Genomic DNA, 21835 nt, shown 5'->3' with positions numbered 1-21835 from the left:
TTTAAAAAAAAAAAAAAAAAAAAAAAAGGGGTGGGGGTGAAAAGCCTTCCATCCGTCATAGCTGTTTGCAATGGTGTTTTCCTAAAGCAAGTTAGATAATTTTTTTTTCTCAACCATATTTTCATTGAACTGGTGAGCGTTGTGCCTTCAAGTATAGTATCTGCATCTGTCTGTTACCCACGTTGCATGGCTATCATTTTCTGTGCCACCATAGTTCCTGTCTCTAATCTGCACGTATTTCCTCTTCTCTTTAGAGTGTCCTTTGGGGCACAGACCCTCTTTTTATTCAGTCCTGTGCACAGGTGTCTGTGAAGGAGCCCTATGCTTTCCCACAGGACAAGTAATAAATCATGATAGCCAGCGCTGTAGGGAGTTCCATAAAACCGGGTTGCCTTTTAACCAGTACCGTGTTGCTTTTTTACTGAGCACAGTGTCTCTGTGACTATTCATAGTTGTTATTGCTGCTTTTAAAAATGCTTTTTAGACTGTTGTTAACCACTTTTGAAGGCTGGAGTGGAAAACGAGTGGAAACGTGTATCCTGGTGTCCCCTGGTTACTTTAACCTGAAATAGTGGGGTGTGGAGGGCAGGATTCAGAGTATTTATTGCAGATAAAAATGTCGTAAGGCGAGTTTGGCCACGCTGCCTTGCCCCAGCTGCCCTGGGTCGGCGATGGCAGTCCTGGTGGTGCTGCAGGATAAGCATCATCTCCCTAGTATGAAGCCCAGGAGCTCTTTGCTCTGTTGCAGGGCTATTTGCCTGTCTCTGGGAGCAGTTAATCTGTTCAGAGCATTTCTGGGAGCCTACAGCTGAGCATTATTTCAGCTTTTTTTTTGTGGCTCACTTTGAGGTGGGCAGTATTGTGTGTATATGTGTATTATATATACACATACATATGTATGTTTACAGGGTATTCTGGAGCAATATTTGCACAGGCTGCATTAGGTGGAAAAATAATAAGCCACAGTGTTTGCTGTGAGCAGGTGGGTGCAATAGGAAACTTCATCACTCAGGATTTTAGTTGTGTTTCCTAGTAAGTGAACCATTTTGTGGAGTTAATTTAATTCATTAGTTTTAAAGTTTTGCTATTTTCCGCTGAGGAGAAGGGGTATCTGCAGGCAAAACTATGTGATTTCCCTGAAAATCTGCTTTTACTTGGAATATATTTCCACCTGGAGCAAGTGTGCGCATTTCAGCTCATTCCCTAAATTTAATTCTCTTATTGTTCTTTATTTTTATGATTGGGAAGAAAGTAAACAAAGTTGGCCACTGTTCAGATGAATGTGTATGCTTCTGCAAAGCTCTTTTTAGCTGCTAGTATATTTTAGGTGAAATCCTTGATCTTTTGAGGTTAGAGGGGAGTTACGTCACAGACTTGGGGGAGAGTCACGATTCAGAGGGCTGCAACGAATGGCTTGCCGCAGCCTACTTGTAATTCTTGTTAGCGTTTCAGCAAAAAGGATTGTAGATCTCATGCCTCTGTTTCTGAGATGGAGCTTATAGATGTCATGCTATGGAAATCTTCATCCAGCAGCCGGGGACTGGGTTGTGTTTGTGGAGTACTCGACAGATCTTGCTGATAAGCACCCACTGATTTCTAAAAATCAGCGACCTTTAAGCTGTGCTGAGTAGGGGACCACAAATTTCATCTCGCCATGTAGAAAACGCCACTTTCCATTTTGCCTGTTACATATATATCATGCATTTATAGAAGTGTGTATGGATATAGAAAAAAATTATATGTATAATGGACTGCAATTCTGGGAGGAGGCAAGATCTTAAAGCAGTCTCAAGCTTCTTTATAAAACTTTCACAGAGTTATGGCTAGTGGAAAGAACAAATTTTCTGTTGTTATTTATGGCAGAGACTCGAAGGAGCTGTGATGTCTAAAACACGAAGAAAAATCACAGTTATTTATTTAACAATCTACAGTTTTGCCATAGTACTTACTGAAGATGGCTAGTCTTCACAGTCTGGGTAATTTCTTGTAAAATTAACTCTAAAGGAGTCATTCTTGGCCTTCGGTGATGTAAAGCAATTGGTTTAACTGATAAATATTTGAAGCCCCATATTTTTATACAGGTGTTTGAATGACAGCCTCTAATACTTGAGGAGAAATTCTTCTCTTTTGCCTGCCTGGCTTTTTCTCTGGGCAGCTCTTCAGTTTTCTCACAGTTCTCCTTTCCAGGCAATATAAACTTAAAAATAGATTTACTGCTCCAGTAAATAAGTCCACAAACAGCACAAAGTAGTCCTCACTCTGCTGTTCATCATTTCTTTAATAATGCAGATATTTCTACAAGAGTTTTAATGTTCCCCTTCAGAGGCTATTCAGGGAACTGTAAATCAAAATTAAACTTTAACTTTGAAGAGGTGTTACTCCGTAGGAGTCTATTATTTGCAGTCACTCTGCTCTTCAGCAAAGCTCCAAATACATCCAACTTGTCTTAAAAGGATTTTTGAACCTATTGAGTTCACTGGATCTCTCCCTGACTTCTGGGATTTTTATTCTTTTTTGTGTGTGTGTTGGTTTTAGGGTTTTGTTGGTGTTCCCCCTCCCCGCCCATTTTTTTTGTCCTATGGTGAGATAGAAGTCAGATCTGGGCTCTGTTGCATGTGGTCATCCTCCATGGCAGACCGTCTCTGACTTTTGAGGATGCATTTGGGTTTTGGTCTCCTCCAGTCTGTCTTTGTCCTGCTTCCTGTAGCTTAGGGCTGCCACCTCACAGTTCACGGAGGTACAAATGATGGAGACGAGCATGTCCTCAGGACTTGGGCAATATCCATCTTGGTGGTATCACTAAATCCTATTGAAGGCCATTCTGATGACATACCATAAAAACTCTGCTGGTAACAGGAAGGTTGTTCCAGATATGCATTATTTTAGCAAAGGTAAGAATTTAAGCTAGTGTTTTAAATGGAAACAATAATAAAGTGTAATACTAAATGAACTTATGATTTAATATGAAATCAAAAAATGATAAACAAATTCTTTTTCCTTAATGTTCTTAGACTAAACCCTTTATATTTGTTTACCTAACTGCCTCTATGACTATACCTACTGTGGTGGTTTATAAAAAGTTTTTATCTGAGATTAAAAAATTAGCCTTACTTTTGCCTACAATAAAAAGCTACAGTCAACTAATATAAAACGGGGCAAATTTTCTTATTAGTGAAATTCTACTTGCTTCGCCACATTAATTTGTGCTGCATTGAGTTTGAGACTTCAAGATTGTTCAGCAATGTCAAAGTCAAAGCTTGCCTGTTTTGTTTTGGATTTGGTTGGTTGTTGGTTTGGGGTTTTTTTTTGAGACGGTTAAGTGTCTATTTTAACAACAGTAACTGTGAGTTGGATAAGTAATAAATGGCATGGTTTTCTTTATTGAAGGCCCCAGTGCGGTTTGTGGTATGTGGATTTGTGAAAAGGACTGGTCCCCATGGCACAGAACCTAACGCTTCCTTTATTGAGTACATGAATGTCTCAGTGTTGTGGATCAGGATCTGTAACCCTTATATTTTAAGTAACGTCATTGTTAGGCTGTAGGGCAAGTTTAGCATAGGGGTGGCTATACATCTTATGCACTGCAGTGCAGGGCTTTAACCGCAGGTACTTGCCCTATCTGTGCACTGTTTTCCTACATTGAAAGTTAATTCACGTGAAGGAAGCCTGTGAATTTAAAGAGCAGTCATATCTGAGTATCTTCTTGTGCGTGCCTTTTGTTACAAATGAGATGATCCACTGCAAAGGAAAAGATACTTGGGAATAGTTTTTTCCCATGACGAGGCCTAAATATTAATGTATTTGCATTCAACCTTCCCCTTGGAGACTGTGTTTCATTTGTCTGTTGTTCTTGACTTGTTGCTTCTGCTTTAATTAAATTCATTTAAGTGACATTTAGCTCAGGCTGGGACTGTGCTTCTGACCTCTGATTTGAAGGTAGGTTGTCATGTATTTTTGAAAAGCACATTGAATTCGGGCTCCCTTCCTTCCTTCTAAAAATCTTATGCTTCCTTTCTGTATCCTTAGCAAACCTTTTCTAAGCTGATTCAACTCCACCATCGCAGCAGAAATCTCTCTTTTCTCCCCACCCTCCCCCTGGTTTTGTTTCTTGGTGCCTACTGAGTTGACCTGCCTCATGAAGGTGTCGAGGGACCACCAGAACTGTGTGCAGGTCCAGCCTCTGAACCATGGCTGTAGATCGGAGGGCTAGGCTGGGGGAGAAGCAGAACACACTCTCTCCCTTCAACAATAGTGACCCGGTAGGTGGGCGTACCCTGGACCATTGCCCCTTTGGCTGCATGGAGGGTGACCCTTCGTGATGCCTTGCTTTGCAGTGTGCTCTGGTGTAAACATTAGCTGCAGAGGTATTCACCTCTCTGTAAGCAGGGGATTTGTGAAGATGAGGAGTTGTTGAAAGAAACGTTTGTTGCAATTCTCAGAGTATTTCCCACTAATGAGGCAGTGGCCCAGGAGTCCCAGAAAGAAGATGGGAAGGGAGAAATAGAAAAAGCAGAATACTGCTGTTGCAGTGCTTGGTCTTGCAGGTCTGCTTCAGTTCAATGCCACGTCTCCCTGGGCCAGCCTGCCGTCTTGCCTCTCCCTTTACACGTCGTCAGTCGCCTCGTACTGTCAGACTGCTCCATTCATAGTTACCATCTGGTTTCTCTGGTCTTGCTCTTTTATCACTTCATCTCCTTTCCTCACAGGGCCTTGCAATGAGCCATTTCCCTGACGAGCACCCATCCTTAGGTGCAAATGCATCGACTTCACTGTTCTTTCCTCTTTCTGGTGGTCTTCCACCAGTCCTCTTTGCCCATCATCTGTAAATTTCTTTTCTCTTTACCCCTATAGGAAGAGCTAATCTAATACTTACACAGTCTAAGAGAATCTAGTACTCTTTATTAATGAGAAAAGCTTCTCCATAGTTTGAGCTAGAGTTTGGGAGAGCGAGGGGAGAGAGGGGTATTTACCATCTGAGCATGGCAAGGAGATGAGGAATATCAGTGGTATGAAGCGTGAGCAGCAGAAGTACCTCAGGATGTAGCTGTTTGGTGCTTAATCCTCTGGCTACTGTCCCGGGGCTTTCTAGGCCTCAATGGGAATGGGTAGTGGAAAGGACCAGTTGTTTCTGCATCACCCTTGTGAGATCTGACCTCTAGAGTGTCTAGAAATGTGGAAGAAGGAGGTCTGCCGTAGAAATAAAAGGTACTTTCCAGGAGGCTGGTGCTTGGGGACAGAGGCTTGCTTCAGAGATATGTGCCATTTGGGACTTGGCTAGGCTTTTTATTGTGCTTCTGTTTGCATCCTCGGCTGCATCACCTTGGAAAATGCGCTGTCTGTGTGTGGATTTGGCAGCCACTATAGAAATACCCCTCTATGTTTACTTACACCTTTCTCCTGTGTCTCCTCTTCATCATGGAGGAGGGTGTCTCATAGAAACATGCTGCTGAACATCTATTGTATTTTCACTCACATAACCTGGGAGCAAATCCCTAACAAGTGTCATTTGAGTGTTATAATGGAGGTAAATTAAGCAATTTATGTCACCATAAGATAGCTGACCTCAACCTCCACGTAAAATGCACAGGGAAAGGTGTGAGGTGGTGGGGTTTTTTAGCTTTTCTTTGGTTGCCATGGCTGGGGTGTGTTGCACAGCATTGTGTTTCTCTTCTGTCTTCTTTTTGTGTACTCCATCTCATCGTATAAGAGGATGCTCCTGCAGTTTGAGAAGTCTGTTCATAGCTGGCTGTTTGCTGAGTAAGGGGGATCACTGCTTCTGGTGAAGGTGCCCATAGGAAAGCTGCAAATTGTTTTTGATATCTACTATGAAATAAGAAAGAAAGCCTAAGAGAGCCTGGGGGTAGGTGGGTGGGGGGGTGGGTGGTATTTGACTCACATGGGGAAGCCCAGGCTGAAGCCACATTCCTCACCTTCTGAGGATTATATCTAGTTCTCTTCTTTCCCTAGCAGATTTTGGAGTGCGTAATGGAGAACAGATAAGTTTCACATTGTTATAGATGAGAGAGAAATCAACCGAGGCACAGAGGGGAGAGCCGGGAGTGGAGACCAGCACTGTCCAGCTCCAGCCTTGCACTGCTGATGACTCCAGCTGGTTGGCCGCACTGGCCGCCTTCAGTCTGCATTTCCTCCCCAGGGGAGCTGCATATGGATGTTGCAAGCGTTTGCTGCAATGTCTTGGCACCAGCCATCGTCTGTAGGATGCACCTTTAACCCCTCTGCAGACTTAGAGTAGAAGAAAGGCGTTTCCACCCTGTCCCCTTGGAAAAGACACAGAGTTCTTTGCTATTTAACTTGTTGTCAGCATATGTAGAGAAGGCGAGGGAGAGGGAATATTTGGATACTAATCAGAAGTTTTCAAAGAAGTTTGGACCAACCAGTTTTTTTAAGCTCGTTACAGAATCACAGAATCTTAGTGGTTGGAAGGGACCTTTGAGATCATCGAGTTAGATGTTAGAACTACATTGATATTTGTGAGCAATGAAAATACTGGGGAATGAGAATATTGTACATTGGAGAAATGTTTATGGTCGCTATCTTTAACCTGAGTTTTTGTTTGCTACTAATATTGTTGTTGAAATCAGAGGCCAAGTATAATTTGGATTAAGGAAAAGGGAGACAGAAGAAGCACTGAGCTATGTTTGCACACTGCAAATGAATACACTAATGAGACTTTATGTCTTAATAGGGAAAAGTAGGGCCCTGATTTAGAAAAGCACTTAAGCATGCGCTTCTCTTCAGGGAGTGACAGAATCATATAAGGCCTGTTGACTCAGTGCCTGAAAGGGATTTCAGCTCATACCCATACCTAAGAAGGCTTCAGAATAAGGGGAGAGGGGGGATTTTTTTGTTATTACTTTCTGATTTTTTTTTTCCCCCCCCCCGCAGAGTCAAGGTGAACTGTGGGAATATTAAGTACTGCAAAATTACAAACACAAAGCATTCCTCCAAATTAGCAGGAAACCTCTTCTCCCAGCCTGTTGTGTTCCCTTTGGGAACAGTAAGTCAGGTATTTAGCTGGGCAGACCAAATCATGTGCAGAGCTTGGGAAAATAATTATCTCTACATTTCCAGCTTTTGTTTCACCGCCCTTAAATATGCACCAAAATTTCACTCTGAAAATTCTGAGCCAGAACATCATTTTGCTGCGAAAATTGCATATGAAACCTAATTAAAAGCATCATCCCACACTTTTCTTTTAAAAGTACATCTACTACCATCATGCCTCTAAATGTAACAGAGCTCAACAAGTCTCTAGCAGCCAAGAAGACACGCAATTTAAAGGCTATTTCAGCATTTGATTAAGCACACAGTGATAACTACAAGCCCGTGCCCTGCAGGCATGACAAGAGGCAATTATGTTCTGAGGTCAAAAGTGAGGGGGAGAAAAAGCACAAGATTTTGATGACTTACTTAATTTTCCAGGTCCTGAAATTAGCAGAGACAAAGAAGTTCTAAATCGCCCAGATAAAATCCTGTCATTATCTGTTGCCGTTTCACCCTCTGCTCTCACTTTGCCCTGCAGAAGCTCAGGAGGATGATTTTCCACTAAATGGCTGCACTTATAAGACTCAAGTTGGCACGTGTTTAAATGTTAAAAAGAGTGTTTTTCAAAATCTTTAAGTTCTGCCGTCTGTATTTAGATGGCTGTCTGCACATAGGATCCTGGAAAAAGACACCTGTTTTCCAAAGTAGTAAGCAGCCATCAGCTACTCTTTACTTCAAGCCAACAATTAGGTCACTTATTTAGAAGATTAAATAAGGAGCTCAGTGAGAGACTGCAAAGATGGGGAGCTGCTCAAAGAAGAGAGAAGTGTATTAATGAATTAATACAGTCGTGCTGTGTATTTCACAGATGGGCTTTGACGTATCTTATTTCATAGCAAAAGGCAAAAAATCTTTGCTCCTCACAGGAAAACCAGTAAAAATGTTTAAGTAAGATTATCATATAGGGACGCAACATCAAGAAATGTGCTTACAAGGAGATAAACAGCCAACCTCTAATCTCCCTTTGGAGTATTTATTGCAGCTATCGGGGTAGAAAAAAACGCTATGCAGAGCAACTGAATCGGAGGATGGCAGGATGGAAAACACGTGCCATTGCTTTCTCTTGTCATGTTGTATTACAGTATTCAGCTATTCCTACAGTTTGTCCAGAGTGTCACATTTCTTTTATGCTGTATATCCAGGAAATAAATGTTGATTCCATGATACCACATTGAGGTGTCTGTAAGTGAAAGCTGCCCTTCTAATGGTGAGCAGTTGAATGATTATGTGAGAAACAAAAAGGTGAATTCCAGTAAACAGAAAGCCACATCTAGAAATGTTTCCATCTGTCCAGAGCTTCTTTAATGGGAAGTAGAACATGAGCTGTTATTTTTGGGGAGGGGTGTTTGGTTTGGATTTTGTTTTTTTGGCGGGTAAAATTGCATTCATGCAATTTTAGTAGATCAGTGGTGAAAAGTCTCACGTACAGAAGAGATGTCCAAGATACCAGATATGTGCTCTCACACTCGGTACAGAAACATGTTTAACAGTTTTTATTAAACCTCTGTATTTTCATATTAACTGTGAAATCCTCCACCAGAAGCCTGAAGTACTGCATCATCATTGTTGACAGAGTTGCTGTGAGATTAGGATGCTATCTTTGCCCTCATATAAACTTCTAATTTAATAAAACCATATTGCTGGTAGCAGTTCCTAATGTCTTATTTCCAACGAAACACGAGAGTTAAAATTAGCTGCATATGTACAGGATGGCTGTTTGACAAATACACCAAGTTTGTACGAGTGAATTCCCAGACAGTTAATTTTTGTGATTATAAGTGGGGTTTTCTTCAACCATCACGTGTTTAATGTCTGCTTTCTTTGACAATATAGAATAGTTACTGCAGAAAATGCATAGGAATTAACGTCAAAAATATACTTTCTGAAGCATGTGGGTCAGAGGTTTGAGTTTTGTTTTGTATAAGTGGGAACTGTAAAAAGTAAAGCAGTATGAGCAACTGTCTTTGCCATTTCTGTAGCCTACAGTAGTCTTCAAGAGAAAAGGACCCAAATTGACCAAGAACTGGGCCAAACCATAGCCCCAAACAGCTAATATTGACTGTAAACGTCATTTTGCCATTTTCTTTGCAGTTAGTAGGAGTCCTCTAAGCGCATGGCAGGAGGAGGGAGGGCACTTGGCCTGAGTGTTCTGCCAAAAGCTGCTAGAAACCTTCTGCCTCCTGTGTTGCCAATCTGCTCAGGTTTAGTACGGAAGAGGCTTGAAAAGAGAGCTCACCACAGCTCCCTTCCAAAATCAGCAGCCTGGCATCAGAAGTTTTCTGGTCAGCACTGGGCCAGTGAATGCTAAAGGTAATGCAGGCAAATATAAACTTCACCACTGTTGCCACAGGGTCTGTTGTTTCGCAGAGCAGGGGCTGCTGCAGGCGCTTCTGTGGACAGACCCTTTCAAACAGACTTAACACCTCTTGATATTGTTTGTAGGGCAGGCTAAAATTGCTGGGCTTTGCCGACTCTGCTTTTCTGATGGGCTTATCTCTTTGCTCAAATGCTGTCTCTGTGTCCCATCATTGTCATTGATTAGTGACATCATCCCTTGTCATTGATTAGTGACGTAAAGCCAAGGGTAAGAACAAGGTATTGCATCGCAGGGCTTTGCACTTGTCCTCCTTGCTTCCCTTCTCCTGTTACAGGAGAGCTTGGCCACAGTAAGAATTCACTGCATTACACAAATGTATGGTGCAATGTGAGCTCTGGGCAAAACTGTTTTTCTGGTCTTGGTGAAGGAGAACGTCTTACATGATCCAAACCCTAAAGCTATGCTAATTGTAGAAGCTATTATTCAAGAGTAAACGCACGTCTGTCTGGGGCGTTTGTCAATTAGTCCACAACTCTGGCGCATCAGTAAGGATCTGATATTACAGTAATCCCTGCAAATTTACAGAAATGGGAATGTTTCTCTGTCCAATAATACAAATCTAAATGAGACAACTGACAATAATAGAAGGCTTCAAGGAAGTTTGAGTAATGTGTTGGATTGCTGCCTGCCAGACAGACGGAAAGAGCAGCCCTGATACAGTTAAGGGGTATACCGAGAAATGTCAGTATGCTTTTATTTCCATAAGCAAATTTGGTGTGTGTGTACCTTGTGGAAGTTTTGTGGGACAAGACAACAGTGCATCGGAAGGGATTTTTGATTTTGGGAAGGGTATTTTGGTGTTTTTATAATGGGGCCAGGGGGGAAAGTGAGTATTTGAAAGATGCTCGGTGTCAGATGGGCCCTGGATCTGTTAGAGGGTTAAACCTTCTCTGACTGCTCTGTGACCATCGCATAGATACAGGCTTAATTTGTATGTTGAGTTTTGTGGCTGGAAGTAGTACAAAATGGAGCCAGAAGGGTACATCATCCCTGCCACTGGAAACCTTTTCGGTTAAGTTTTCATGCTTGGGGAAAAAGGAAGGGAAGGGGTTGGCTTTTGTTTCAGCTCGTGGCTGGTGCGCTTGGCTGGAAAACAAGTATTCGGTTCCCAGCTTCACCGTGGATTCCCCATGAGATCTTCTGGAAGCCGCAATAACCCTTCTGCGTCTGAGACGAGAATGATGATGCATAGCTCCTTCGTAGGGATATTTGGGGGATTAATACATTCATGTTTGTCAAGCTGTTGCAGATATTTGGATCAAAGAGGCTGTAAAGATGGGAAATATTATTGGTTGTTATCATGTGAGTTTATTTACTGATACTTTAGTGCTTTGATTTCAAGGCATCTCAAAGCGTGTTTTTTTTTTTTTTTTCTTTTGCAAACTGTAGCATGGATTTCTTTTAAAACAGGTAAGATTTCTGAGAGCTCTTTAAATTAACTTTACAAGTAAGTGACAGTATTGAACATCCAGGCAAATATGATGCAAAGCTGAGATTGAACTTCAGTCACCCGGTGTCCCATATATTGGCCCTTCCATGGAAAAAATGACTGCAGGGCCCAAACTTCAGGATGGTTGCCAGAACCCGCAGGCCATCCCCTGGCATGCTGCAGGCTACAGCAAAAGCCATTAGGCTCATGTTTTCTAAGGACCAACAAAAGGACGCGGAGCAATGCAGATGTTATGACATCTGCAGTAGGACAGATGCAATCTTGCTGAGCAGGTGGGATCCTGGTGCTTGCATTGCTTGTTGTCAGAAAATTTCCCCCGGTTGATCAGGCACAACGCAGGACTGTAATTTTATATATCAAAGCCAACTAGCTTTTCACCTGGTAAGTAGAAGTAATAACAATGCCATAGTTGGTATTTACCTCTTTCAATGGGAGATTTCTAAAGCCCTGTATAAAAGGGATTATTAGCTTATTTTTGAGATGAGAAAATCAAGTTGCTGAGTGGAGAAGTGATTCTCTGGGCAGCCAGCCAGCGGGGGATTGGACCCCATTTCTGCAGACCATATCTCAATGGTACCAAAACTATCTCAGTACAGCACATGGATAAAACCTGCTGCTAAACACTGTTCCACTTTTAATCCTAGCCTCAGTGTGGAAAGTAAATGTTTGCTGTGTTTCTGTGTTAATCCTTGCAGCTTTCAGCCGTGCTCCGGTCCCCATGGCTGTAGTCCGAAGGGAACTGTCCTGCGAGAGTTACCCCATAGAGCTTCGCTGCCCGGGAACAGATGTTATCATGATCGAAAGTGCCAACTACGGGAGGACTGATGATAAAATCTGTGACTCTGATCCTGCTCAGATGGAGAATATCCGCTGTTATCTGCCAGATGCCTATAAGATTATGACTCAAAGGTATAGCATTTAATATTCTTTGTTTGCTGACTGCTGGTTTTCTAATCCGGTATGTACACACCAGTTTGTGTGTGTGTTTGCATGAGAAAATGCGGGTACTTAGTCTGTATGTATGTGCACAGAATTACAGCTATCATTGCTAAACTGTGGGTTTAGCAGAGTTTGGTTAGCATCACGCAATATAAATAACACTTGCTGTAAGTACTACTAATCAGTCATCTTGATACTCACTGTCTCCCAATTTTACCTCTGACATACTTAAATATCAAGGCTCTTACTGAACATGAAGTCTTTCTCAAATGCATATTCACTGTTTTTTGTGCTGTATGCAAAAAAAATAATGTTTTGTGTTCAGAACAATGTTTACGTTTTTCAAAATACAAAGAAAAGTCTCTATCGTTCATCATGTTGCCAGGCTTAGTTTTAGGGTGGTTCTGAATTGCCAGTCAACTCCCATTTGTTTTGCAGAAGACTTACTAAATTTCTGTATAATAACTATTGCTGTTAAGTGTGGCTACTGCATCTGGAAATAGTAACTGTGATACACTCCATGTAGACTCCTGTATTGGAGAAGCGGGGCCTAACAGTTTATTCCAACCTAGAGGAATCCTAGTTATGGAGAGCCTTTAACTGTTGCTGAATTTTTCAGGGTATTTTCTGGCCCAGGAAGTGTTGTGGGAAGGATTCGTAAGTCACAGCTCTTGACATGTAATTGCATTCAGTACATTTCTCCTAATAACTACATGTGAATAATTACTCAGTATGTTTGGCTGTTAATTAAATAGTAATAGAAAGTAGTATTTTAGGGTATTAATAATGGTATTGACATAGGCAAAGCGTTGCTAATTGAAGTCATGGTAGCAATGTTTGCATGGTGACCTAATGGCTAAAGCAGTGCAAGGTCTTAATGGAGTATCTTGCTGCTGTTTTCTGTGAGATGCTTTGCACTAAAAATGGAGTTGTGTGAGCAACAGAAAAGAAAGTGTGTCATCTGTATTTGACATGCTAATGGCTATTTTTGAGCTCCCTTTAGAATTGCTCCACATCAAGGATTTAGATCTCAAAACGCTGAGAGGTCTCATGAAAAATGTCTTTGTCATTGTATATGGCTCCTATAAGGCCATTCTTTAAGCTGAACCTCCTTGCGTAGCTGGTTGAAGTCCTGTTTGTAGGATTGTGCCGGTTATGTTTTCAAGACAAGCAGAAAGGGTAAGAACGTGCCATCAGCTTGTCCCTTGGATTCGGCATGGTTTTAGTGGAATTATTGTAATTCTCCTGTTCAGGTTGTTAGTGGCTTCAAGCAGAAATCCTTAATCCTCTGCATATTGGCAGAACAAAACCATGTCATCCCCTTTGTGGGCTGTTACAAAGTATTAATATTTTTATATATACACCTAGCAGTGCTCTCCAGGCACTAGCTTCCAAGCCAAATGCAGAGCTCTGCAATCTTCTGGTCAGTCCCCACGTGTAGCAAGTTTGCAATAAACGTTAGCCCTTTGGTCAGGGAGGGCACGTAATCGTGTGTGCCCACAGCACTGGGATGAAAACTCACATTGATTACTCGGCTCCAGATACCATCACTGCAGACTCAAAACAGCTTAGCAGAGAGTTAGCAGGGAAGCGCATCTCTGGGGCAAAGCATCTCTGTTTTCCCATTTAGACAGAAAGCGGTGCTGTAGAAGCCGGCCACTGAGGAGGAAATTTCTTGCAAGGGAAAAGCACATCCCTACTGACTGAATATTAATATCTGTGGGGCCTTGCTTGATGCTGTTTATCAGTGAGGAGGCTCAGGAAAGGGTGGTGTCTCTTTCCATTTAAGCCACTTGATGGTCAATTTTCATGAAGTAGCGTGCAGTCGTGTTATTAATGGGGTACTGTTGAGTTTCTGGAAAATAAATATTACCTGTTTCTAGTTAAAAGACAGGTTTAAAAGGGGAAAAACACTCTACCTCGCATTTTCATGTCAGTCTCATTTCTTTTTTTAATCTCCATTAATTCAAAGAGTTGAAAGAATTTAAAAATAAAACCATTAAAATGAAATATGTTCTTAAGATGCAAGCCAGTCTGCCAGCTCACAGCTCTGAGTATGCCTTATAGCTGAGCTTCTGAAAAAAAAGTTGTTTAAAAGGAAAATTGTGACAGCCTAGTAGTTGTGGCAGTAACAATGGCATTTTCTTCTGAAAGCTTCTACCTGCAAAATTAATCAGTTCAGCAGTATTTGGGTGGTTTTGCAGATGAAGACAGGCTTTAACACAATGAGCTTGTCTTTGCTAATGCTGCAGGGTGGGGAAGCAGCTACTGGGAACTAAAGATCCTCCTGGCCACGTAACCCGCGTGGTAATCGAAGCTGTCTACGTATGGAAAGAAAAAACTACACGCGCAGTGCACGCTTATTATGCATTGATTAATTATTGCATTCGTAAATACACAGTCCCCTTGTACGTTTTATAATACGTTGTCTAACTGCTGGCAGTTTTTAATCAACAACGCTGTACAGCCGACTTGGACACATTATGGCACGGCTGCGGGGAGGGGGAGAGGGAAAGGTGGGAAGAAAAGTATGTGTGAGACAGAGATGTTAGTATGTGAGCTGAGGCTGCGAGCGAGCAGATTTATGGTAGATATTAGTGATTGCTCCCCCACCCCCCAATAAAAATTAAGCTAGCATGTTCCTTTCTTCTGTATGTTTATTTAAATTAATTTTGCAGACGAGTACATGGGGTTATTTTGAAAGGTAAAGGCATAAATCTGATGGTGTGTTTGTGGAGCCCCCTGAGCAGAGGGAACACAAGGAGTTCTTACTGCAAGCCTTGCCCTGAAAATCTCTAAAATCTTTGGAGTATTGCTCTAAGTAAAGAACATTTAAACAGCTTGTAGGGAGCTATTTTATAGGAAATTAAATCTCTGTGGCCTATTTTGTTTTTTAACTTACCAGCTCTTCCTTCAAGCATTCAAGTAGCAGCTGCCCGTAAAAGCTCAGAAAGAGAGCTTTATGTACTGAAGTTTTTCTGATATGATTAGAGAAAAATGTATTTCATAGCATGTTTGCTTTGGAGAAACGTCTTTTCAAGGGCTGTAACAAACAATTAAATTCTAACCATGCCCATTGTACACTGTGTGCACTGTACCATGGGAGACTTTGCTACGTCCTCCCTTGAGCAACTGTGCCACAGAATTAACATATCATCAGCTCAAACAGCCAGGGTTCTCTGCGAATAATAGAGAAAAGCAGCCTCCTATTCCCCTTAGAGACGCCATTGTTTTTATAGTGCTAACACTGCCATTTAGTCTATTAAAAAAACCCTAAAGAAAAAGAGAAAAAAAAAAAAAAAAGCTTTCAGTGTGTTCTCTTGAATTTCTTGGTGAATGCTTTCTACCAAGGAGATGCCCAGCTCAGGAAGGCAAAATCTGTGTATTACTTTTCGTGTGCTGGTGGTTTCACTACAAGTCAGTGGAGCTAGTCGCCTTGTAAAAGGGACACACAAATATAAGGCTGCAATGCTGGCAAGGGAATTAAACATTTAGTTGCCGCCTCCTTGATTCAGACAAATATGCCAGCGTGTGCTTCTTTTTAAGGCATATGCGTTTTGTGAAATGAAGACCTGCCTGTGTACTTTCCTGGGTTGAAGCCAATGGAAGGAAGAAGATGGGGGGGATCAGGTTTTGCATGTATGTTCACAGAACTGTATGCTTTCGATACGGCCTTTGTGTTTAACTCTGTAATTTTAAACAGTCTGTTTTACTAAGCTCCTTATCCTTTCCTGTAGGCTTTAAACTTGAATGTTAAAATGCGGGGGAAAGTCTGAGTAGCAAAGCTGGCACGTAGGTACGCATACACAGAACAATTGCGGCTTTTTGCCTTAAAGGCAAGATCAAGGTTTTCCTTTTGCTTTCCAGATATTGGAAGTAAAGGGATCCTTGTCTACCCCAACTATTGTCTGCCACTCTTAAGCCAGAGGAAGGAAAGGAGGGATGGAATAATAAGACAAAACCAGCAGGCGTAACAGAGGAGCCAGGGGAGAAATGTTCACAGGTCTCAGCAGCTGTTCCCAAAATCAAAGTAAAATTCCTTCTGCCTTTTCAAAATTTGGAAGCTAGAAAACGTGCAAAGCTCTTGCTGGGGTACTTTCTTGTATCTCTCAGCAGCTCAGAGAGCTCAGTTTGCAAAGGGGGCAGCTTTTGCCTTTTGCCACAGTAGAGCGTTGCAGAGCTTTTATGTGCCACTGTTACTTCTGGCCTGGGGACGAGGGCTGAAAGCTGCTCAGCTCTCTTCTCTTTTCTTCCCTGAAGGGAGCACTGGACCCGTTTTGTGTCCCACAGGCAAGACACCTCTTGCCCAAAGCTTCCCGCTGCTCCCAGGATAGAGAAACTGCGTCTCCTCCAGCGGAGGATGTGCAGCCTGCAGAGCGCAACAGGATGCGTATCCTCTGCTCCACTGCAGCTGGTCATGGTGCTCTCTGCCCCCAGGAGAGCACCTGGTGCGGTGCAGGTCAGGGCCTGGCAGGTGGTCGCTGCAGCTCTACTGGTCTTCTACACGGGCTGAGCAGATAGACAATTTCTAGTAGCTCTGCAGGAGGCACAGCTGGGAGGTACTAGATGCCCTGCTGGGCTCCAGTTGCTTAGCTGAGCTAGTTTCCTTTAGGTTCAAGTCTAATCTGTGTGGTTTGTCCCTGTTGTTTCAGTGCTGGTGTCATTGATGAAGCCTGCAGGTCAAGACCTAGAGTTTGTTTTTTTGGGGGGGGGGGGGCGGGAAAGAAGTGCAATTAAGAGCATAAGACTGTCGTCAGCTGCTTGACACTCTCAGATTTCCAGTTAGTTTCATCAAAGGGCCTGATCCTTTTATGTCAGGAGGAACACTCACAACTCTCCAGGTAGTTGGAAGGATGGCAGCAGGCAGTTTGCACAGAGTGGCTGAGAACAAAGAAATTGTATGAACCAGCTTGCATTACACCACAAAGATTTTTTCATTTCCTGAAGGGCTGTGCTTTGTTAATGTTTTTGGTTGATGACCTGAAAAATGCAGGAGTCCGAAACGAGTGCCACTATTATTGTAATATTATTGCATTTCATGGTGTGCTGTTATTGATGCTATCAGCACCTGTGATTTTTAAGACATTTCTCAATGCCAGTGATCTGTTCTTGCATTGGGAAATAAAGAGGCAGTGTTATTTGTATTTTAGAGATAGGATAATTCACATTAATCATTCATAAAATGGCCACTGGTTTTGATCATACCAATTTTGTGATGTTCTCATAGGGTCTTTTATATTAAGTAGCTTGTGCTGGTGCATGTGGGGACAACATGAAGGACAAGGAGAGCTGCAGACCTGGAGGTCCTGTAATAACAAGGCCATCAAGAGGACTGAATGAGCAGACTTCAGCTGAACTGCAGCACAGTTGTATCAGGCACTACAAAATTAATGGCATATTTCTCAGAAAACAGCCCCTTACTTAGACATTGTCATCACCTCTGACTCAGGTACTTGAATGCCCCATTTGGTAGGAACCCCTCTGCCTTCCCCTGCATCCTGAGTACATTTTGCGAAGACTGCCAAGATACTAATCATTTTTCTAAATTTGTTATCACACAGATGGCATGGGAAGTGCATTTCTGAAGGACTGAGATGTTGCAATGGGAAGCTAGGCTTTTCTCTTTCTGGGAAGTACAAGTCTGGCGCTTTGAGACTGCCATGTGAAAAGCATCAATATGGAAAAATACTAATGTTTCAGTTAAACAGTAGTTTCTGTAACCAGTAGAAATTAACAGGGAATACTGAAGTGCACGTTCCCTGGATTCTAATTTTAAAGGCTAGAAAACAAGCCTTACCACTTGGTTAAACAATCTATTTTTCTCACCAGGTGGAAAGATATTTTAAAATGAAGCAAAGTCTACTAATCTCATCTGCACCTTGACCCTGGGACAAGGCCAGACATAATATTCCTAAGGAGCGGGGGGGAGAGAAAAATAACAAAAAAACCTCAAAAAACAATAAGTGCTAGTGGAGCAGTATGCACCGAGCTGTTGAGTCACTCTAAAAAAAGGTTGCTACTTCCCAGCCTGCACAGTCTTAATTTATCCTACCTCTTCCTTTCCTGAAAATGCTGTCAGACCCAAGCAGAGGAGTAAATTCTGAAAGCGACAGCACCCTGGAACTGCCCTGGTACCCTAGTAAATCAGGGCTTGTCAGCCCAAGCATCTCAGCTGATTGCAGCTGCCATGGTAACAGATGAGGAGGAGGCAGTAGTTTCTGAAGGTAATTAGGTTCTAAGCTGTGGAAGGCTCTGTAGATCAAAACTAACGCTTAAGGCTTCCCCGGGTACCAATTGGTAGCCGTGGCCAGCTATAAAACACCCCAGTCTAAGTAAATAAATAAATAAATAAATAGACAGTTGTGTTGTGCCGTGGCTGCTGGTTTTTGGTTGCCTTTGCGTTATTATTTGCAAATGCGCTGTCACTTGAGAAAATCCAGGCTCGAGCTGAGAAAGAAATGTGCAACTGGCAGCCTCCGTGGCAAAAGGCAAAGGCCTCCTTGAAGTGCGCAGGCTGGAAGAAGCTGGAGGAATTCATCATTGCTGTTTTCTAAAACCATTTCAGTTTCTCAGCTATTTTCTTTTGTTTCATTTCATCCCCCCCTGCCCCAGCCTTTAACTGACAAAGAGAAGACATGGGATATTGTCCTGGATAAATCATGTCTTGAAGTGGCCTCAGAAGTGCAGAACACATGATGTGCTGAAACCCATGCAGGGAAAATCCAGGTTTATTACTCCATCCATTACTTTACTAGTGTGAAAGGTGGCTGGCTCCAGCGTGTCAGAGGGAAGGGACTGGCCAGCCCTTGGCAGCATGCTGCGTGTAGCTTTTGCCAGTGGGAGAAGACCTGTGTGAAACATGCTCCTGTCATCTGTTTTTTCTGAACGTTTGAGACTTGTTGAGAACAGCAGCTACTAATTTGTACCAGTGTTGAGCAAAGATGGAGACGTTGCTGACAGTGGTGTCCGCCGGTTGAAATGTGTACTGCATTTATTCCCATGTTGCAGGAGGTGGGTGCAAGCACATAGAAAGCCTTCCTGTAACCTGGATCAGGGAAGGTGCAACTCTAGGTCCTTGGGTACTGTTCTCTGCTTTTGCTAACACAAATTTAGTACCATGAAAAGCATTATCTGAGGTGCCTGAAAGCAGAGGTTAAAGCCAGGTATCTGCACGCTGCCCGTGACACCTCCTGCCCGTTGCTTAAATTGCTGAAGCGATGAACATTGAAGATGCTGCTGCTCAGTCTTCCTACATCTTCAGTCTGCCTGAATGTGACAGCCTTACGAGGCCATCACAGGGCTTGGTCTCCATATGCTTGGTCATTTTGTCATGAGGCTTAAATTCATTTAGAGCATTGCAAGATAGGGTATAAGGTTTATGCAGGCTAAATGGACTCGTACTATCTTAAGATAACAAAGAAAAAAATTGGTTTGAGTAGAAAGATACGTACATGCTGCTTCTCCGGTAAGTCTTCTGGCTAGAAGTAATGGCTAAAGGGCTGTGAGGTAAGATGGCTTTGAAGTAATGCATCTATATCAGTTTCTTTTGCTTTTTACTTTATTCTTGTACAAAAGAGCTCAGTTAGTCTGTGCCTGAGGTCAAAATTGGGTTTATACGCAGGGGATTGTCTGTTCTCCAGGAGATTTCAAAGCTTTCATTCAGCGCATTTTTGACTGCATCATTTGTGGAGTCTTTGGAGCTCGAACTCCATGTTCCGTTCCAAGATGTGTAAAACCAGTGCTGGCTTATACCACACCCTCTGTGTGTCTGCTTGTACTGCTCTGCAGGGCTGGAAATGCTCGCTGCAGACCTCACTCACCTTTGCACGCTTGCAGTTTGGCATCCATGGTGCAGCTTTGCATTCTGTGTGATCACTCTGCTGATACCAAATGCAAACAGCCAAAAGATGGGTGTTAGGTGCAAATCATTCCCTTGCTAGTGTCAAGAATATGGACTGACACAGGCAATGTTCCTGGATCATCAGTTCAACACGGTCCTTAAATTTAAGTGTGAGTTTTGTTAGTGGGATGAGCTGAATTTTATTTCAGCCTCTTTGGGGTAAAGAGGGAATGAATGGCTTTTATCGGAAGCAGTGACCCAAGAAAAGGTTTTGCTGCCATTATGATTCAGGAGAAGGTTTTAATATATCAGTACGCGGAGTGCATAAGAGATGCCGGGCTGCATCTGTGATGTAAAGGAAGGGCAGGATATGGAATTTATGATTAGAGCCATCTTCTATGCATTATGCATAAGATAATACGTTGGTGTCAGTTATATACAGTAGAAGCCTTAATTCAGCTGGAGTCCTGCTGACATCGTAAACTGAGAGATAGCGAGTAGTTTATGGGCAGTAGTAGAGCCTCTGGACTGAATTACGGCCTCAGCATTCAGTCTGTTACTGAGAGTTGCAGTTGGTAGTAGGCAATATATTACATGCTTTTACCCAGAGTAGGACTGGTGACAAAGCAGGAAAAACTTTATTGCAGAGACGCTGTGAAGAATGGGAGATGGAATAACAGGAAGAGAACCATAGAAAACTATAAAACTAATGCAAGGAAAGAAGGGAGGATTTGGAGCTGGCCAGAAGAAAAGCTGCCCATCTCGGGGCAGGACATGGCATCCCTTTGTGGGCAGGGACTGTCTCCGCCACCTCCACACCTTTTTTTTTATCCTGATCCCTTATAGTTAGAGATGACCTTTCACCCCAGTGACCAAGATTTTTAATATTCTTTCTAGATTTTCTTTGTTAGCATTAATTGCAATTGCTGTATATTCTTGGTGTCCGTATAAATGGTCAAATCCTGTCTGAATCTCATGAAGTCCCTGGTCATGATGACTTCTAGGAGCTAAATCCAGCAGAATAATAGGTTATTGTGTGAAAAAATGATTGCTTTTTGTCAGGTTTTAATTTCATTGCTATCCCTTCTCAGACTGTGAAGGCAGAGGCATCCAAGCTACCTTTTCCATTTCTGTTCATTAGCTTGTGTGCATTTGTCATATTCCTTCTAATTTACCTGCTCTCCAAGGGAGAAAGTTATAGTCTTTCAAATATTTCTTCTTAGGGAGGGTTGTTTTGGGCTTCTGTTACGAGTGTGTGAAGTTGCTCATTGTTTTTCCCTGAGTACCCCTTTATACCCGTTACCATGTTTGAGACAAGATGAGCTGTACAGCATTCCAGTTCAGGCTGCATCATCTACTTATGTAAAGGCAAGATGTTGATTTTTTGATTATTAATTGCCTTTTTTTTTCCCCCTCTGTGAAGCTTACTCAGATGCTGAAGGTTTTCTTTGTTTTAAGCAAAACCAAAAGGACGGAGGAGGGAGGAAAAAGTTGTTTGTGATTAAATTTGAGAGTTTGAGGCCATTTCTCTTTGGAACGCCTGCTTCCTCTCTTCCTTTCCCCAAGTGGCTTTGAATTACGCAGAATGTCCCATTTTACTCACGAGTATTACAAACCACACAAATATAATTATGTCCTTCCCCAAAATGCCTGTTCTGTTTCTGATAAATTATTAGCTCTCTTGGTCACTTGGAACAGATAGTTCCTCGTAAATGATTGCACTAGTTCCCAGCTAGCACTGATGGAAAGTAAATTTTGGTTCTCTATGCTAATACTAGAAAATATGTGGAGTAAAATATAAAAGCAACCATTAGTTTGGAGTGAGCAAGGTTAGTTGTGGAAAAAATATAATGCTTGTTGCAGTTGTCTGGGGTCTGAATCATGCGTATCAGAGCACTATGCTGTCGTCAGGGATGTTGGTGGACTGGAGGTCTGCTCAAGTTGGTACCTGGAGTTATTTTCCCATGGGTAACAGAGAATTGCATGTACGAAGGCAGATGAGTAGTCTTCACTGTTGATATTTGGGGGAGAAGGGGAGAAATCTGTAGGAACCATCTAAAATCTGCCTGTGTCCAAAGTGCTCCTTGGCACCGCTTTTGAATTACTGGCAAGGTTGCCAACAGCTGAACACAGGCATCTAATATCTGAGACACCTTAAAAAAAA

At 42.4% G+C, this 21835-nt stretch overlaps 1 protein-coding gene across 9 annotated transcripts in view; it reads left to right on the top strand.

Annotated features, from left to right (window-relative positions):
• Positions 1-21835, top strand: part of ADGRL3 (adhesion G protein-coupled receptor L3) — a 524212-nt gene that overhangs the window by 235934 nt on the left and 266443 nt on the right. For all 9 annotated transcript variants that reach the window (XM_054202410.1, XM_054202406.1, XM_054202409.1 and 6 more), the window contains one exon: positions 11588-11801. In XM_054202410.1, the coding sequence (XP_054058385.1) occupies positions 11588-11801 (214 nt within the window). The remainder of the gene's footprint in view (positions 1-11587; positions 11802-21835) is intronic.

Source organism: Rissa tridactyla, chromosome 5 (genome assembly GCF_028500815.1).
Source record: "Rissa tridactyla isolate bRisTri1 chromosome 5, bRisTri1.patW.cur.20221130, whole genome shotgun sequence".
In the NCBI taxonomy this organism is placed as follows: domain Eukaryota; kingdom Metazoa; phylum Chordata; class Aves; order Charadriiformes; family Laridae; genus Rissa; species Rissa tridactyla.
This window is presented reverse-complemented; position numbering and strand designations above follow the sequence as displayed.